Source organism: Ochotona curzoniae, unplaced genomic scaffold, assembly GCF_017591425.1.
Source record: "Ochotona curzoniae isolate NIBS_2020 unplaced genomic scaffold, NIBS_Ocur_1.0 contig_2723, whole genome shotgun sequence".
In the NCBI taxonomy this organism is placed as follows: domain Eukaryota; kingdom Metazoa; phylum Chordata; class Mammalia; order Lagomorpha; family Ochotonidae; genus Ochotona; species Ochotona curzoniae.
Genome location: NW_024465573.1, coordinates 1,936,050 through 1,956,420, shown reverse-complemented (window position 1 = coordinate 1,956,420; position 20,371 = coordinate 1,936,050). Strand labels below are relative to the sequence as shown.

Below are 20,371 nucleotides of genomic sequence, written 5' to 3'. Positions count from 1 at the left end.
CATCTGGCAGCTTTATGTGCGCTATGCCACAATGCTGGCCCCGAAATAAACAACTCTTTAAGAAAATAAAATTAAATCATAATGCGTACATGGACTATGTGGGTTGAACATGACAAGTTTTGAGTGTTTAAATCATTTGGTGTCCTCTGGATTGCAGTGTTTGTGTGAGAGACGCTATGTGCTGTACAGAAATATGGAAACAGAAGGATGGGCAGTGGTCAGAAGGGGAAGAAGGCTCCATGCAGAGGCTCTGCATGTGGGCTTGCCCCACTCTATGTGTGTCTTTCTCTGCTGAGTCTTCTGTGCTGAACACAGCACCTAATAAGGAAAAGCACTTAAAACATGCTTATTGAGTGAATATAGAGACAAAGAAAGGAAAATATCATTAAAATCTTTACTTAAAATTAAATTACAACGATAACTAGCACTTTCATTAAGAAATGTGGAGTATGTTCCAGAATTCATTTAATCAGATTTCATAATATTAAAAATAATGAAATGCATTTTATAAACTTTTCAGTATTTTCACATGTTGAGGTAGTTCGGCATTTCGATGAGAATTTAAAAAAAATTTTAGTAAATTTTTAGAAACTTCTGTTGTTCCTCACATGATTGAGAAATTAGTCTTTGGGTAATGTTCCTCAGATGAATGTAGACACTGAGATTGTTCACAGGTGGGGAGGCATTGCAATTACCTTCCCCTGCCATTTCTCTATCATCCCTGGTTTCTCTGGATTCGCAGACATAAGGCAGGAAACTTTTTCTTTCACATTTTTTTTTTTAATTTAGAGCAGAGTGTTTCTTCATTAACTTTGGAGAGAGCAAAGCTGAGATTTCTATTTTCTTTCCCGCAGTTTCTTTATTCTTCTAAGGCTGACAATGCATACTTTAGCTAGATTTTCAGAAGGTTACTACTGGGTGTTTATCGAGGGGGGTGGTGAGTAACCTGTACATTTTAAAGCATGGTGGTAAAAATGAGAACTGTAACTTCTCATGCGATTGCTGCCTAAATGTCTGGCACATGAGGATTCATCAGGTTTTCTACGTCTATAGTGTGGGGTATGAAGTTACAGAGGAGTCGGAGGGCACTCTGGCTAGTCTAGCATTGCAGACGAGATAATTTAGGCACAGAGAGCATCAGTGGATTTTACCATTGGCACAACCAGTTCCTGGCAGAAGGGAAGTTCATTTTCAGTTCAGCAATCTTTCCTCTACACCTAACATTTCAACTTTTTGAGGGTCGATCCCTTTTTATCCTCAAAACCCTGAAATAGCGTCAGTGCAGTTCTGAGCTTTGTGCCCTGGAGTTTGATTATACCAACGTAGGATGCTCAGAGGCCTGCCACGCTGTGGAATCACTTGCAGCTTTCTTCTTAAGGTGACTGCTCCAGAGTAGTAGGAGCAGATTATGTCAAAGAGCTTTTGTAGATCCTCTGGTAAAGGTGTCTTGTTTTTCCTTTATCAGGTGCGTTTCACTGGTCACATCCAGCAGATGAATCTAGCAAACCACTCCCAGGTCACAGCATTTGTCCTCCTCGGGCTCTCCCAGGGATGGGAGCTTCGATACTTCTTCTTTGTTATCTTCTCTGCTGTCTATCTTATGACTGTAACCGGTAATCTCCTTATTGTGGCCATAGTGACCTCTGACCCACATCTGCATACAACCATGTACTTCCTCCTAGGTAATCTTTCTTTCCTGGACTTTTGCTACTCTTCTATCACAGCACCCAGGATGCTGGCAGACTTGCTCTCAGGTAACCCCAGCATTTCCTTTGGTGCATGCCTGACTCAGCTCTTCTTCTTCCATTTCATTGGAGGCATCAAGATCTTCCTGCTAACTGTTATGGCGTATGACCGCTATGTTGCTATTTCCCAACCGCTGCGCTACACAGTAATTATGAATCAGACAGTCTGTGGGTTCCTCATGGCAGCCTCATGGGTCGGCGGCTTCGTCCACTCCATTGTTCAGGTTGGATTGACTATCCGGCTGCCATTCTGTGGGCCTAACAAGCTGGATAACTTTTATTGTGATGTACCTCAGTTGATCAAACTGGCCTGTACAGACACTTTTGTCTTGGAGCTTCTGATGGTTTCTAACAATGGCTTGGTGACCCTCATGTGTTTTCTGGTGTTGCTTGGATCCTACACAGCCCTGCTAATCATGCTCCGAAGCCACTCACGGGAGGATCGGAGCAAGGCCTTGTCCACCTGTGCGTCTCATATTGCTGTGGTGACCTTAATCTTTGTGCCTTGTGTGTACATCTATGCAAGGCCTTTTAAGACATTCCCTATGGACAAAATGGTCTCTGTGCTGTATACAATGGTTACCCCCATGCTGAATCCTGCCATCTACACTCTGAGAAACAAGGAAGTGATTACAGCTTTGAAGAAGTTATGGAGGAGATAGAAGCTTACTGGACTCTGGGATGAATGTCCTAGAACTGCTCTCAAGTGTCCGATGGAGAAAACATTGTGAGTGTCCTACTCTTTCCCTCAGAGAGCACTTTCCCAGATGGGCTGAAAAAGTTCCAAGTGCAATATGCATAAAGGTGGTAAGCCAACTGTTTCTTTTCTGGTTTCATTTTCTGGCCACAAAATACACTTGGAAAGCTCAGCCTATTCTAAAATTTCCTTCCCACTTTACAGTGTCCTATGTGAGTTATGCCTGTGCTGTGGCATAATGATACAGCTACTGCCTACGGCATCAGCATCTCATACGGAGGCTGGTTTTTGTCCTAGCTGTTCCACTTCTGGTCCCTGTTATTCGACCAGGGAAAGCAGTGGAGGATGGCCCAAGGATGTGGACCCTGGCACCCATATGGAATAACTGAAAGAGGTTCCTGGCTCCCCTATCTGTGACTCTGGTTTTCAAGTGAAATAAATAAGTAAGTCTTTTTTTTTTTTTTTTAAAGTCTCTATGAGTATTTCTTGATTTGGCTTGATTTTTTTGTTTGTTTATTTTGTTTATTTGGAAGGTAAGAGAGAGAGAAAGAGACAGATAGACAGAGACAGAAGGAGAATTTTCCATACGTTGGTTCATTTTCCAAATGTTCAGAATAGTTGGGCCAGTCTGAAGCCAGGAGCAGGAACTCCATCTGGGTCACCTGCACGGTTAGCAGGGTCTAGTTGGGCCATCTTCTGCTACCTTCTCAGACTCATTTGCAGGGAACTGGATTAGAAGTGGATCAGCTGAAATGGAATTCACTCTTCTACATAGTATATTGGCATCAAAAGCAGTAGTTTAGCCTGCTTTGTCACAACTCTGGCCTTTAACATCTGTTCTTAATTTGATCATTTGCTTTATTTTGTTTTGTGTATGCTATGCTGCCGCCTTTTAATTTTTTCTCCTATTTTTTCAAATTTTTATTTATCTGTATGAATTTTTATGTTAGTTGAAATGTGGAAAGAGTGAGAGACAAGAGACAGCTAGAGTGCACGCTCATCCATCCCTTGGTTTGCTCCTCAAATACCAAAGCCAGATCGGAAGCAGAGCGTCCAGGATTCTAGCAGCTACTCTGCTGCAGGATGCAGGTGGCCCAAGCATAAGCTTACACATGCTATGCCACACCCTGGCCTCCTTTTCTTCTAATAGTCGCATGTGCATAGTGTATCCAAATCTTTGTCTTGTACTGCTTTTATTTTTTAAAACGTGGAAACTAAAGCCTTTATACATTGGTGGTGAAATAGGACATGGTATGATTATTCTGGGGAATAGTTTTTAGTGTCTTTTTTTTTCATTATAAAGATAATTGATTTTATGCCTCCCATAGGTGCAGTTCCAAGAAGACCCCAGTTCTCTAAAGGCCCTCTTCCCTCCCTCCCCTGCCTTTCTCCCCAATCTTTATCAGTTTTCACGAAGACACAATTCCAGTTTACCAGAGTATATGCTTTGCATAATATGCATCCATTTGATTTGGAGAACTGCTTTACAAATGGATACCTGTTCCTCTGAAATGAATATGCTGTTTTTTTTGCCTGCTATAGGTGCCTATTCATGCGGGTTTACTCATTTTTGATGACTTGTTTTAACGCTGCTAATCTCTTTGTCTGTTTAGACTATAAATATCCTAAAAATGCACATTAAAATTCCTGTTTATGATTGAGAATGGATTATTTATCTTGTTTTCTTTGTACACTACAAAGCAATGTTCTAGTTTCTATAGATTCAGTATTAGGTATCTACCTATCTATGTCAGTGTGTGTACAGTATCATCAGATATTAAATTCTGCATTTATTTTTTTTACTTCACACACATCTATGGCTTCTTCCTCTACAAGTTCAATACTGCATATATGTTCTCACTGTTAATCTTCATATGATCTTGAAGAAGAAGTGACTTCATGATACTACTTCAAGTCCCTGAAGAAGGGAAGTAAATCCTTGGGGAGGATTTATTTGATGGATAGATAGGTGGGTGGGACTTACAAAGGGCAGGGGGACTGTGGCTTCCAGCTCATGGCTCTAAGCTAACTACCTACCTGTTCCCCCTGTAGAGACTTCCAAGTCTTAGCACAGCTGCATCACATCTTCCATAGCTACTTCTTGCTGATTGGAGACATAGTATTTACCTATCCCAACTTCGGAACTCTTTCTACCTTATCTAATGATCCCTCTCATGAGCTGGAGAACTTTCATCCAGTGCCAATGGCTATGTCCTCCTCATCACTACTCTGAGATGTTGCTGGTTTATCTGCACAGGAGCCAGCAACGTATGCTATCTAGTCATATAATGAGTGTGCAGAGACCAGACTACACACCCATGGGTTCTGGTCTCTGAGACTGGAGATGTGAATGATCTGAGACCAATGTGAAATGAAAGGATGGACCACTTGCTGCGGGCAAAAGCCATTGCTGGGCCTCATTTGACAGTGAGTGCGGCAGTCTGGTCTGGGGAAACCCTCAGGGCTCCTGTCTGAACTGCCTCCAGCCCAGGTTCTTGTGTATTTGGGTGGGTACAGCTGCCAGGCTTGTGGAGGTATGTGGCTGCAGCTCTACCCATATCAGAAACACTTAGTGCCCCCAAACCAGGCTCCAAAATCCTGGCAAGTGGGTGACGGCAGTCCACAGTTACACTAACTTGAAATATAATTCTGAAGAAAAGGTATAATACCAGTAATTATCTTTAAAGGTATGTTTGCTTAAACACAACTTTCAGTGTTTAAATTGTCTTTAGGACTTCAGATTTGCAGTAAATTGGGATAATTAAATGATTAATTTTATGCAAGATAAAAATGTTGAAATATCAGTGATCAGTGTTTCTTACTGTTTTCAAATGATGAACTGCCACTCCTATTAATTACATTGCTGGATATGTTCATTTTGAATATTTAAAAGAATATGTAAAAATGGTGTGTATACTGGCACATTGCTGTTTCAAAGCATGCCAATTCCTTACCTTTCAGTTTTCTTTTTGAAAGAAAAGTTAGTATCTTGGTTAGAGATGAGTGCTAAAAGTCTTCAGAGAGCCCTGGTTTCATAAAAAGACTAAAGATGAATCAAAATATCAGGAAATATAATTTAAAGATTTTTCACTGGGAAAAGGGATGAATTAGTTCGTAAAGCTAGTAATCTGATTATTGAGAAAATCAATAAGAACAGATTAAGACATTACAAAAATTAAATATTATTTGTTTTAATTTATAATATCTGCAAGAAGCAAATCTTAAGAGAGGCCAGGAGAGCAGTTAGAATGTTTGCAATATCAGCCTGCTTTTGATGGGTTTAATTGTAAAGAAAAAGCAAAAAATTCATGAATTCCATATTAACCACATGTTGCTCTACCAAAACTGTAATGTGGTTTTTTCTCTGTTAAAATGACAAGATGATGTTTGCTTTTAAGAAAAACTTCTTTGCTCCCTTCCATGAAATCTGTTCAGGTAGCTGAAATTCTCTTTGCTGTAAGATCATCTGTCTGTGTTTGTGCCATGTGTTTATGTCATTGACTACTTCAAACAAACAATTCCAAAAAGTCAAACTTGCCTTACTTTTAGAATACCTTGTGTCTTTATGGTTTTTCTGCCTTCTGTTGAGGTCTGTTCAGAACTACTATGCTGTTATTTTAATGAGCAGGAAACCAGGTTATAACAAACTATTTTTCCCAGGCCCTTGTGATTTTGTCTTAATCCAGTTATCAATCATATTTATTAATGTCTTGTATATTTTCTCAATGTCCTAAATGTGGGAAAATAAAATGTATATGAATAAATTAATGACTTCCAAGATACATCATAAACAATCTTTTTCATTGTTTCTAAGCTAAAAGGAAATGCTGCTAGAATATTCTTTTTTATGCTCACAATTCAATGTTGTTGTAAAAACTGCAAGACAAGAACTGAAGTCAGAGAGATTCCACCTTTCCTGGAAGTGCTGCATGTAGGTGAGTCCACTGACCTTGACATAGCTCAGACGGATGCACTTGACAAGAAGTGCATGCCTGTCCGTAGCATGCTTCTTCATATAGGTAAATATTGTTGAACTGTCTCTGACATTGCTTCATCATGTCCACACAGCATGCTACCGTCCTCCAGTCTGATGGGTGTGTCATGTCCACACAGCATGCTACTGTCCTCCAGTCTGATGGGTGTGTCATGTCCACACAGGATGCTACCGTCCTCCAGTCTGATGGGTGTGTCATGTCCACACAGCATGCTACCGTCCTCCAGTCTGATGGGTGTGTCATGTCCACACAGCATGCTACCGTCCTCCAGTCTGATGGGTGTGTCATGTCCACACAGGATGCTACCGTCCTCCAGTCTGATACTTTCCGCAGTTGATATCGTTCACTACAGGCATTCAGCTTTATTGATCATAGGTGATTTTCAGTTCCTCTCATGGTTCCTTAAAATTTCAGATATAAGGCCGATGTGAAACATGAAGTCTCAAAAAAAAAAAAAAAGACTTCATAACCTTATCTAAAGATCTAAATTAGGGCTCTAAGATGATGCCTCAAGAAATGGGTGTGTGGTGCTGAAAGTTACCTCAGCTCTGAGACTCTCACGATTTGTGAAAGGAATAACTTCGGGTTGTCAGAATTTGTTTCCATTCAGAATCAGACAGATTTGGGAAAGTGAACTGCAAGAGAAACAAGAATTAGTTCCAAAGAATGAATTACATTTTTTTTTGTTAGAATTATTGACATCACTTACCCCTCAGGATTTTGGGATTCACATTTCTATGAAGTAGGTATATTATAATTGGCAATGTTTTATGTATGAGTTCAACAAAGATCTCCCCTCTTTTCTTTTTATCTAGATATAAGTGGATGTGTCATTTGTGTAACCAAGATCATACCTGGGACATCATATTTGGGAATGAGACTTATTAAATCAGATATTATATAAGCCCACTGGGAAGATACAAGTCTTCTACATCCTGTATGGAATCGATGTATTCAAAACCTCTTTGGAAATTCAACTGATTTATGTCCTGCAGTTTACAGAGACCCTCACTCACAGATGGTAAGAAGTATCGCTTTTTTGAATGTCAAGAGCTTTGATAGATGTTGGGGAATTCAGTATGTCCAGAGGAAAAAATCAAGAGGAGATGAACTTCTGCTTTCTTAGAGTCAAAAAACATAGCAATTTAGCAATGTTCCAAAATATCTTTACAGACAGGTCTATGGGAAATATTTTGCAGGGAGTGAAAAGGTCACATTTTTTTTGTAGTCACATTTGACAACATCTAAGAATTTACTAAGAATTTACATCTACTCATCTTCAGACTCAGTAGTTCCAATTCCATGATTTTGTCATGAAGACATACCCCTGATATAGGAAAATATACTTGTACAAGTTTATTCACTGAAGTGCTGCTTCTAATCACAGAAAGCTGGAACAATCTAAATAAACTAGTCATCAAAGGGAAAACATCATGTTTTCCCTGATTTGTGGTGACTAATATACAGAGTACCAAAAAGTAGCAAATTTGAGGGAAGTTGGCATTTTGAGATTTGATTATTATTCGTAACCCCTGTCTGTACTCTTGAGGAACAATGTTTTTTTGTTAAAATCCTTATTTCATGGAGGGTTAAGTATGTGATTATAAATTAAGCTGAAATTGTGGCGCTATAAAAATGAAAAGACACAATAAGGAAGGAAGGAGGAAGGAGAGTGGGAGTGAAGGAGGGAGGGCTGTGTGGGATGTTGTTGCTGTGCTCTTCAAACTGCATATATGAAACACACGGAATTTGTCAGTTAAAAGACAAAGAATACTTTCTGCAAATGAGATTATATGGCATGGTATATCACAGATGAATGAGAATGATAAATAAGAAGACACAAATGTATTGTATCTTATCTCAAAAAGAAACCCAAAGAGGATAAAATGTAAATCAATGAAATTGGTTCTACAGTCAATAGATGTGAAGGAAGGGAATGAATAGGAGAAAGAAGCAATGGTAGAAAGAATGAGGAAGAAACAGCCCTTCACTGAGTAGATTTCTCTGTAGAGCCTTGCATAGTTCTGGTTCTTAGAATCATGTTGATGTGCCACATACTTAAGCATCTTGCACCACCACTACAGTGCAAGGGATTAGCTGCTGCCTGCAACTCTGGCGTCCTGCATGGACACTGGGTCAAATCCCAAATGTTCCACTTCTGATCCAGCTTCCTTTTAACACTCCCGGGAAAGCAGTGGCAGATAGTACAAGAATTTGGGACCCTGCATCCATGTGGGAAACCTGGATGAGGCTCCTGGCTCCTCGCTTCCACCAGGCCCAGCCATTGCACATATCTGGGGAATGATGCAGTGATGCAAGATATCTCTCCTTCTCCTTCGCCATGACTCTGACTTTTAAATAAAACAAATCAATAAATATTTTAGCAATAAAAGAAAACCTCATTTATAATATTAGGCAGTTATAAGATTTATGAAACACAGAGTATCTGAATTTTATCAGGAATAAATTAGACACACGTGTTAAGTGGGTGAGGAGAGAACTCAAGTGAATAATTGGAAAATGGCACCTGTTCTTCTGTACTGTAAATGTAGACAAAAAAATTCTATACACTTATTGTACTTTCTGTAGTAATTGCACTTTTCATAGAGCTGTGCATTCAAATTCTGAAACTATTTTGTATTTATGTTAGGATTAAGGAAAAATAAATATAAGGTGGATAATGACAGATATCTCACTTTTAGAGAGAGGGACTAAACAAAAGAATATCTTAGAATAAGCTCCATGCTGTGGGTGCGTTTAGAAATATGAATTCATAGCTTTTAAAAGCTTTTAAAAGGTGATCCTTCTGTTCATATCTATGTGTTCATAAACATCAACATACAGTCATGAGTATAGATGTGTGTTTGCACATGTGGAAGATTCAGAAAAAGGACATGAATGTATATATTTGTGTGTATTCTTCTATATGTATTTCCAAGGTGGGGATGCCACGGAGCCTGAAAGCACTCCATGCCTCGGTCAGCGAAATCCAGGTTATCACCCTGGTCTTAGATTCCTAAGTCATTCTTCAAGGGAGAACATGGAGCTCTTAGACTAGTACCAGATTTCACAGCTGGACAAAGAACTTGGAACTTCTCACTGTGCTAGAAAATCGGGAAGGTCTCAAAGAATGAGGACGATAGCAAACAGCAAATTTGGGATAATCTGGAATAATCTGAACTAAGTAATGATGATACTAATGGATGATATCCTAGAGAATAAAACAAATATGCACAAGTCCACATCAGTGTAAATAAGAAACTGAATGAATAAATATCTTCCTCACAGTAACATTCCAACTCATAAGTGTACATTAAGATGGAAAGGGAAGTCTGTTTGTTAATGCCTCAGTAATTGCTTAGAGCTCTAACTGAGGCCCTGTATTATTTCATCTCAAGGTTGTGTGTTGCTGCAGTAACACCCTCTTTGTCAAGTCAGTGTGTGTGTGTGTGTGTGTGTGTGTGTGTGTGTGTGTGTATCTGGTTAATGATCTCTTTAGTGCAGGGACTCATGTTCAGTGGTCGTGTCTCTCTGTGGCTATTGCAAAGATCCTTCATATTCAGCTTTCTAAAAACCAAATTTAGCATCTTCTCTGAAACTGACAACTCTGTGGTTCACTTTCCTCTCAATGACTAGCTCAATTGTCCAACCAGAAACAGTGAACGAATCATTTTTCACCCTTATTTCCCATGACAAATTCAGGAACCTTCATCGTTGTAACCATGAAACCTCTTGAGCCCATCTCTATTCTTGTGAGTCTCATTTCCTAGGAGTTTTGAGCATCTCTTGTCTGGATTACTCATTCAGTGGTGTTGTAAGCAAGCCCCGAATCCTTCCATCAACTTTCTGTGTCACAGTCAGAATTGTTGGGTTGAACTGTGTGTCTAGTTATATCACATCCTACTTTCGACACTGCGTTCACTGGTTCATGAGGTATCATTTCTCATTTCTCTAATTCCATGCACACGTCTTTGTTGTGTGCTCTCTCACTTTTGTTGCTAGAGTTACCCTGTTCACTCCTCCTTTTGCAGTTGTACTAGCTACTTTTTAGTCCTCTGGTCACATGTTGTCCCTTTGAGTATTTAAAGTCTGTATCTTCTTACCTATCTAATGTTAATACTGGAGCTAATGTGAAGTCTTCCGTGTTCTCGTAAGGGCATGGGTTCATAAGTTTTCTGCCATTGGCCCATGCATCTTTCTTCCGTGGCAGTCATCATGATGTACTTTCACTTTTGTTATGGGGGAAATTTCAAGAGCAATCTGTTCATGTTCTTTTAAATTTGGATTTTTACGATTCTCTTCTCATTATGCAGGAGTTTTTTGGTACAAATAATAATTTGAAAAAGGGAGCTTGACTACTGATGGTGCAAGCTTTCTTGCCTTTCAGAGAAACTGTAAAATAACTGTGGTAGGAATTTGCAGAGGATGGAAAGGGGGACCTGAAATGAAGTTGCTTAGTAATGGAGAGGACCCAAAGAGCTGCCTTGTTAGCTCTTGCAGACTGGTTATCAACTATTTAGCCCAGGAGCTGGTGGGTGTCATCTCATCTCAGATATTGAAGGTGGTGAAAGATGGCAGTTTGGACCTGAGTGTGATGAGAGTATGAAGAATGCCAGCAAAGTAGGTGCTCAAGTATTCCAACTTTCATCAAGTTTTTCTCAGCTTGATTTGCTTATCACATGGATTCTACTTATATGGAATTAGAACAAAATGAAATCCATTTGCTTCTAAGGGATATTACCTGCAATATCTCTGGTTTCCTATGGACAAGAGTTTTCTTCCTTTGTTTAACATAATATCAATTTGCATAGTTAGAATGTTTTAAATGTAATGCTTTAAATGTCGTTTAAATCAGTGACTTTGAACATAGATATTTATGAGAGTATACGCAGATGTACACATTTCTGTGTGTTGAAAAGTTGCATTTTACTCCTTAAAACATGCAAATATTATAGAATAACTCCAAATTAAAAAATAATGTTTGAAAAATTCAAACTGAATTTCTTTTATTTCTTGATTGTGCTCCCAGAGAGGTGTCCTAGAAATTTAGCCAGGATGGAATTAATTCTGTAATCAGACAGGTCACAGCAACACTGATGTGTTTGCCATTGTAATAGATTTCTTCTCATATAAGATCCCACTTAACTGCTACTTGATGAATCATCCTGTATTCAAGATTTTGTTAATTAGCTTTGTATAAAAAATTTATACTAGGGTGGCATGTAGTATAAATAAGAGGAAAAGGATATAGTGCACAATCAAAATAGATATATTCCAGAAAATTTGGAAGTGACGACCAAGTTGAGGTATTTCATGTCCTAAATACCTGTTGTAATAATTTAGCTCTCTAATTTCTTTTTCTGCACATTGTTGCATATAACATGATGGAGCTATAATTGTGACTTTCTTACCAACCTTAGTTAAATCATTCCTAAAATATTTGCCAAATCCCTACTATATGATGTGTTTGGGTATCTGGAGCACAGCAGCAACAGAATCAAGACACTAACTCTTCTGTGGCTGGCTTGGGAATTTCTTGTGTGACAGCATGCTCATTGCAAATAGCTTAATATTTTCTCTTTTGACAATAGCTTGAATTTTCTTATAAGACAAAATAGAAGAGCGTAATATTTTCTGTACTAAAATAAGTTTCTGTTGAGGAAAAGAAATTGGTGACCAGAGGCAAAGGTAACCTCTCATTTTTAGCCATATGTATTTTGTTCAAAATGTTTCATTGTGAATGAGACAAGCAGGCTGTTTTCCCTTTGTATAGTATTGGGCTTTAATGATCTTATCCCCAGTGAAAGTCCATTAAGTCTACTCATGTGTGCTGATCGCATTGCAACTGAAGCATGGGGAGAGTCGGGGCCACTGTTCATTATGAAAACAGATAATGAAAACTCCAGGTTCATTCACCAATGACTATTACCTGTGATGTATCGTAGCTGGGCTGTCTTAGACATTCTTGTCAGTAGCTGACGATGAGTTGTCACAGTTCCTCTCACATACAATTTGCCTGAAACCAAATAAAGTGAAAGTGGCATGTTTTCTTTTTCATTGGTTAATTTTAAGATGGAGAAAAGCAACTTTATACTTTAGTGAATTGTACATAATTGTTCCATTTTGAGGGTACTTGTTGGATTTATCACAATGCTGATATCATGAATTGATTGCCCATAATTGAGAAGAAACCAGCAGACTTTGTCAGCATTTTTTGGAAAAGATTTATTTATTTGTCTTGGAAAGTCAGATATACAGAGAAGAGGCATCAGAGAAGATCCTCTGACTTCTGATTCAATCCCCAAGTGGTTGCAATGGTTGGAGCTGAGCTGAACTAAAGCCAGGAGCTTGGAGCTTCTTCTGGGTCTCCCATGCAGGCACAGGGCCTCAAGGTCCTGGCCCATCCTTGACTGCCTTACCAAGCCACAAGCAGGAAGCTGGATGGGAAGCAGGGCTGCCAGGACATGAACTCATGCCCATATGAGACCTCGGTTCATGCAAGCCGAGAACTTTAACCGCTAATCTATGGTGCCAGGCTCCTTTTTCAGCACTTTAATGCCAATCCCTTTCAAGATGAAAATTGTGAATGGGAAATATTCTGTGGCTACGCTAAATACTTTCTTCAAATCAAGCATTTGGGTGAAGTAGTTTGATTCAAGTCTGAATATGTAGACTCTTTGGTTTGGAGTCTGGAAGTACTAATAATCCAATGCTTTGTCAAATAATTGTATGGTTTCTTTATTGAAAAAGTTTGTATGACAACAATGAAATATAATTCAATGGTTTGTCTGGGAATAGTTGGTGTGGCCACCACGTGGCTGTATGAGCATCACAGTGTTTTACCAGTCCCTGGCCCATTAGGCCACGTTCCTAAGACATGAGCATGCGCTTCTCCTCATCGCCATGAGCACAGCGTACCGTGATCCTCTAACTGACTAAGGCTCAAAAATGATTCACAAAGAGAAGTCCTTGTGTACTGCATATGTATAAACTATCACACCTCCCCAAATATTGTACTCCCCAAATAAAGGGTAACAGGTACTTGCATATAATTTAGATTAAGTAATATATGCATGCCCATTTTGCACAAAGAATATGAGCATCTGCAGAGTTTGGTTTCTGCTGGCCCTGATGATAAGAGGGACAAACGTGTTCCCCAAGGCAATGGAGGTTTGATTTTGTCACAAGACTTGGCCATAAGGGTAGGGAAGTGCAAAATATTACATTTACTAAACTGAACTAAGTGCAAGCAACATCTGTTATTTTTAAATGATGCTTTAAATTTGTTGCTAGGGGATGAAGGGGACATATTTACAGCTTATCCGTTAGACTGAAACTTTCTCAAAACATACTAAGCATTTTATTTTCAGGCTCTACCATCTATTAGGCACAAGAAATCCTTTGTAACAATCTATTCTCACCACCATGTGGTCTCTCCTCCTCTGTAGATCTGACTTTGTAATAAAAATAAGTAAGTCTTAAAAAAAGAAAAGAAAAGGGATTGATGATATAAAAAACACACTAACAAAATGTTAGTGTTCCCCAAATAACCCTGCCTCAATTTGGCCATGGGTAATGCCTTTATGCTATTTTACCCTTACAATCATAGTGCTTTTATTCCTATCATGCATATAGAACTGATGTATTTTAAAAACATCTTACAGGAGCCATTTGTGCCATATTCTAGCCATCACTAAGGGACAACACAAGGCTGCTTTTCTTCAGTCAGTCCAATCCAGAAGAATCCCGCACCCACATTAACATCTTATATCTGCAGGGAGTAGCCATAAAGAAACCAATGCCCCATCTCCCTATCCATCTCATAGCCAGGACTGACAGAACAGGGACACCAGCAATGATCCTTTTAGTTCCTTGGCCATTGTAACTCCCTGACTCAAAGACCAGATTCCCCCAAGGATCCGACGCCCCACTTAACAAAAACCAGCTGAGACACATGGCCCGTGTTACTCTCCACACCACCCTCTATATTCCTTTCCTGTTACTTGGTCTGCAGAGAGGAAGCCAGCTTTTTGAAAAGCTCGGTACTGCCCCTGTCCTGGCACTTATCTAGCTTATGCTGCATAAACAGCTGCCAGCTACCCTCAGGGCTCTGCCATTGTGCTTGCTCTATGTGCATGCCAGCAGTTGGCCATCTCCGGAAATACAACTTTCCTCAAATTTTTTTTTTAGTCATAAAAGACCATAATAGTAACAGTTAATTTTTCTTAAATTTACTAATCATGAAGATCAGAATAACTGGGTAATACTCCATTGTAACTCCTAAATATTCCACCAGATGTCACTAATGCTGCAATGTTCAAATAAAGATGAATTTCTTTGGACTTCAATATTCAGCTTTTATGATTGGAAGTTAACATGGCTATTTCTGGGTTCAAATTGATCAGCACATTAGATCAGAATCACTTAGCATCTTTTGTTTACCAGCCCGTTTATGTGAATTATTTCATTTAATCTCTCATGCTTTTGTGTGGAAGTTCAATTGGAGGCTGCACAGGCACATCAATTGTGCTGCTGTTTAAAGTTAAAATGAACTCCTGCTTCTGTCTCCAGCCGAGGAAGCTCACCCATGACTTCCAGCAGCTTCAGACACAGAGACTAAGAGGAACTAATTTTTGGTTTAAGTTGTGAATACTAACATGTTTTTCATGTGTATTAAACATATATGAAATATTTTTCAAGTTGTCAAGCTTAAAGTGACTGTATAATAAACTTTATGTTGCAACAATTGTAGAATAAAAATTGTCCATTTTATTTCAAATGTTATGATTTATACTTTCTGAAGTCAGATACTTAGAGCTACACCTTTGGAAGTCAGCAGCATTCACTGTTACGGCGAGCTGCTTGATCTGTTGCAGTATTCCATCAGCAGCGTTTGAGAGATCTGAGGTAGCCTCCAGACAGGATGTTACACATATTTTCTCTAATGATAAATAGTCAGGTAGATGTTGATATATGTTCAGAAATATATGCACCTAAGAGATTCGAAAGCGTTACTGTGAGCAAACTTCAAAAGCACAAGATAAATATTTCACTGCACACCATGATTAGCACAGGAGATAACCAATATAGGAAAAAAAAAAACAGGGATGAGGGTTGGGAAGAAATATTGTCACCCACAAGACTCCATGAACAATGAGAGGTGAGCCAGGGTAGGCGGTTCTTCCTGGGGGAGTCTGCACACTCCCAGCCTGTGGTCTTTTCCCTGTCAAAGCCCTGTCACCTGAGAGGGCTGATGGACATTGGCTTCCAGCTCTCAGAGGACTCTGGCAACATGTCACACGGGACTCCATGCAGCAATCAGAACCGAGAGGTCATCCCCTTTTCTAGTACTTGTCACTAATTACTTCCAGCTGTGTTGTCCCAAATAGATGAGCAGACTCTGAAACGATTGTACAGACTGGATAAATAACATCAAAGTGTCCCATACTTTCCTTCACTGCAATTCCTTTATTTCCATTTCACACCAGTGGCTCAGTTTCAGGTAGAGGATCTTCCTTGCATGGCAGGAATCTCATCGTTGCCACTATAACCTAGGTTGTTTTACCCAGGATTGGTCATGAATACTTTGGTTTCTTTGAAATACATTGAGTTCAAATCTCTACCTGGCTTAGCTCTCCAAGAGTTAGCAGTCAGAAAGGTACTGCAGTTTCACTGTGAAAGTTGTCATGTATAAAATTAAGGTATACCAGATTTGGGTGGGGATATAATCTCATTTGCCATGGCCCTTATCAACCAAAGGGCACAGTGCACAACTTAGAGTTTCCTGCATTGTAACCTGCCACTTTCAGTCCCATGAAAGGCTAGCCCATCCCACCAGTACAAGTGCAAAGTCACTAAAAAGGAAGGAAGAGGGAGGTTGGGAAGTGTCATCATGTTCTTAAAAATGTACATATGAAATACTTGAGATCTGTTCCCTTCATATAAATAACTAAAAATGAAAAAAAAAGTACACATGATGAATCTCTATTTCCTGAGTGTAAATTACCCACTGCCAATCATGTGTGTGTCTGGCAATAAGCTCCCCACAGAGGCTAAGGGATCCAGATTCAGCCCCAAAGAGGAAGAAAAGAGTGATTGGGTTTCAATGAGTATCATATCCGGATGAAGACAGTGATGAATCCTCGGATGGGTGTCAGATACGCAACACTGCAGCCTGCCTGGACAGAATAAGCTTTCACATAGATGAGTATTGTCCCCCTCCCCATCCCCAGCACCATCCCCCTGTCCCATCCCATCCCACCATGGGGGGAACACTGCTCAGTTGTGGAAAAACTGTGAGACAGCAATCCAACGTTGCTAACTACAGGCTGTTAGTCTTGCATCTCCCAGTCATTCAGCTCAACTAAGCATCAGTTTATAGTCTGTGACATGGAAACAAAGACTCTTATCTCACACTATGAAATTTAGGGACTGTGATGATGTCTGTAGTCTGAGCTCGACACCTTATCGTTGCTTAGTGGATTTGATTTTTTCAGATGTTCATTATTCTCTTTGACTGTGGAGGATCATCCATGATATCATTTGTTGGTTTGCAAGGCGGTCTTCCTGCTTCCTAACAGAATAACTGATGGCCGTGGAATTACTGTGTTAGGTATGAATTGTAGATCTCATGCAAGAGTCATGACACCCTCTGAGGAACTCTATCATCTTTATTTACAAACACAGATAACTGATTTTAATAGGACAACTGATTTTCAGTGTCCCATAGTTAGTAAATAATGAAAATTGACTCAAAACCAGAAATTTAGATCCCAGAGCTCCTGCCATTACCATCACAACAACTTTTTTTTTTTTTTTTTTTTTTTTTTTAAAGATTTATTTTTATTATTTTTTTATTGGAAAGGCGGATATACAGAGAGGAGAGACAGAGAGGAAGATCTTCCATCCGATGATTCACTCCCCAAGTGAGCGCAACGGCCGATACTATGCCGATCCGAAGCCAGGAGCCTCTTCCGGGTCTCCCACGCGGGTGCAGGGTCCCAAAGCTTTGGGCCGTCCTCGACTGCTTTCCCAGGCCACAGGCAGGGAGCTGGAAGGGAAGCAGGGCTGCCGGGATTAGAACCAGCGCCCATATGGGATCCCGGGCGTGCAAGGCGAGGACCTTTAACCACTTGCGCCACCGCGCCGGGCCCAAACACAACAACTTTTTTTAATGAACATTTCAATATTCATTTAACATTTTAAGGGAAAAATAGAATGAGAAAAATATCTTTATATTGTGCTGTGATGCACTGAAATATTGGTATTGTTGTGGCAACACACCATTACATTTTCTATTGGCATTTAGGGTGGAAAAGTCAGAGTCCATGTGGTAACTGAAGACAGACTACCACGGGACAGGTTGTGTCTCCTCAACTCCCCCGTGGGACGAGTTGTGTCTCCTCAATTCCCCCGAGTTGAAGCCTTCATCTTTTCTCAAGAGCCTGATCTTGAAATTTCAGCCTCCCCAACTTAGGACAAATAAATATCCTTTATATTACACATTGCCCAGTCTTGGGCATTTCTACAGAAACAAACAAGCAAAAACCAGAAAAAAGAGAGGCTGGCATTATGATATATATGTTAAGATGCTCTCATGATGCCAGCATCCCACACCAGAGAGCACCTTTGAATCCCTGCTGCTGCCTTTCTCACCCAGCTTTGTGCTAATGCACTTGGGCAGGCAGTGGATGATGGTACAAGTACCTGGGCCATTACCATTCATGTGGGAGCTCAGGATAGAGCTTGTAGCTCCTGGCTTTGACCTGGCGCTGGCCTGGCTCAGCCCAGGCTCAGCCCCAGCTCAGCCCCAGCTATGGTAGACATTTGGGGATCGGACCAGTGGGTGAAAGATTTCTCTTTCCCTCTCTGTCACCTACCTTTCAATTATACAAATAAACAAATCATAGAAAGGAGTGAATCGTAATGTTATAACATTGTATATAATATTGATAGTATGCTATACTACATAATTTTACAGTAATATGGCATAATTATACTGAACTGTAATTTTAGGAGATACTGCCCCATGGGGAAGTACGTGAAAGACAGTTGGTATCTCAGTATTATTTCTTACAGCTATATATAGATCAACAAAGATGTCAGGTTAATTTTGAAGGATTGAAATATAAATTCAAGTCAAGTAAGTCAGCTTGTCAGTTGGTGAGTTTGTCAGTTATGGCATGAGGCTTAGAGTTGTGACATCATAATGGTGAGTAGCCCTGGCTGCTGTGGAGTTTTGGTCTTGGTGGATTAGTCCACAGTGCTCTAGCAACTGCTACAGACAGGACTGCTTTTCAGTGGCGAGAATCGAAAAAAAGAGATGTTGTCGTCAATCCAAAGGAGCTCCAACCTTGTTGGACAGCGTCCTAAAGTTCCCTGCAGCAGGTAATCAATTCTTACATTACGTTGTTTTATATTACCAGTTCGTTTACTGTTGCTGATCATCCCATCCACCTGGTAGTCTCAAGAATTATTCTAGCCTGTTCTCTGAAACATAGGAATGTGAACCTCAGCACAGATTTCATGAAAAGCTACTCTTGTTCCTTGTGTTTTTTGCTGTTGAGCTTAAGAGAGCAGCTTTGTGTGCTCAGGGGAGATACTCTCTTGGCTCCAAGGGAAACAGTTTCCTGTAGATCTCTACAAAGGCTGTCTTATTTATGAAGACCATTTCTATTTCTTTTCATTCTAGTTTTCTTTTGTTACCAGTTATGTCTACAGAGATCTATCGGAACATGTGTATAAATTTTCCAACTGAGCATGGTCTGGTGTCTAAAGACTTTGTATGATTTCAGTATTATTTGGTGCTCTTTAGCACTTTCTCCTCCAAATGTGAACATTGATACTAGGTCAGAAGGCATTCAACTTACCAGTCCCCTTATTATATAAATTTTCAAATTAATATGGAATTTAATTATAATTACTCAATTTTTAAAAAAATTAACCTGTGGTGTGCTATCTCTCTGACTTATTCATGTGACAATCCTGTGCTTTGCTTGGACCCACTAGTACAACTGCCTATATTAATATTCCTGATATCCATTAGATCTGCACCATGTCTTTTGCCATGTGGCACATTCATGGATTGCAGGGATTAGAGCATGAAGATCTTTGTGATGGCCATGCTGTCTAGCACAGTCCTCAAGAACAACACCCCTCCATTTTGCCAAACCTGTTTTTCCAGGGTTACTAAGCTCAGTGATCAACCCTAAGTAACTGGATGTCCAGCCCTCTATGACATTGGGTATGACAGACTGCTCCTTTGTCACACTGGCAACCTTTGGTCTTCCTCCCAGCTCCTACCCTTTCCCGTGCCTCTGAATGCAGTAGCTGCTTTTTTTGTTTTCCCAGTCTGAAGGGCTTACTGGTCTTTGGGTATGGTGCTGCCTCTGATGGTTTATTCCCCACTGAAGTTTCCAAGTGCCCTCCTCTCTTTGGTGTCTTTGAAAACAATAATCCTGCTCAACTTACAGTTGTATAGTCCTGTTTATGATGGTGAAACTCCCCGTCTTAGCAGTGTTAGCACAAAAATTTTGTATAAAGTTCTAGCCTGTGTTTGACTGTGACTATCTGTTCTGGGTGTTCGATGCACAGTAAGAATAGCTCGGCTGCTGCAGTGAACGTCTCCATTGAGAAAGTCACATTGCTGGAAGGTGTTGCCCTTCCATTAATGATCCATGGCCCCGTGACACTTAAAAGTGGCCAGAAGAGGAAGAAATATCAGATCTTCTTATACAGCAACACTTTACTTCTATCTAATTCCAAGTATGTATATGTTACGTGATTTCTCAATCTTCATTGTCTCACAAACGTAATTTCATTTTCAGAAACTCTCATTATAAATAGAGCACTCTTACTTGTGCTTTATGCAAATATTTTAATTCTCAATTTTATCAAATAAATATCATGAAGGTCCTATTCCGTGTGCTGTGACT

General features: G+C 39.8%; 1 protein-coding gene across 1 annotated transcript; it reads left to right on the top strand.

The window, feature by feature from the left end:
* The first annotated feature begins 1,492 nt into the window (after positions 1-1,492).
* On the top strand, positions 1,493-2,407 carry LOC121154244 (olfactory receptor 4D5). The gene has a single exon (XM_040977199.1). The coding sequence runs from the start codon at positions 1,493-1,495 to the stop codon at positions 2,405-2,407; it is 915 nt and encodes a 304-aa protein (XP_040833133.1).
* Positions 2,408-20,371: the final 17,964 nt, after the last annotated feature.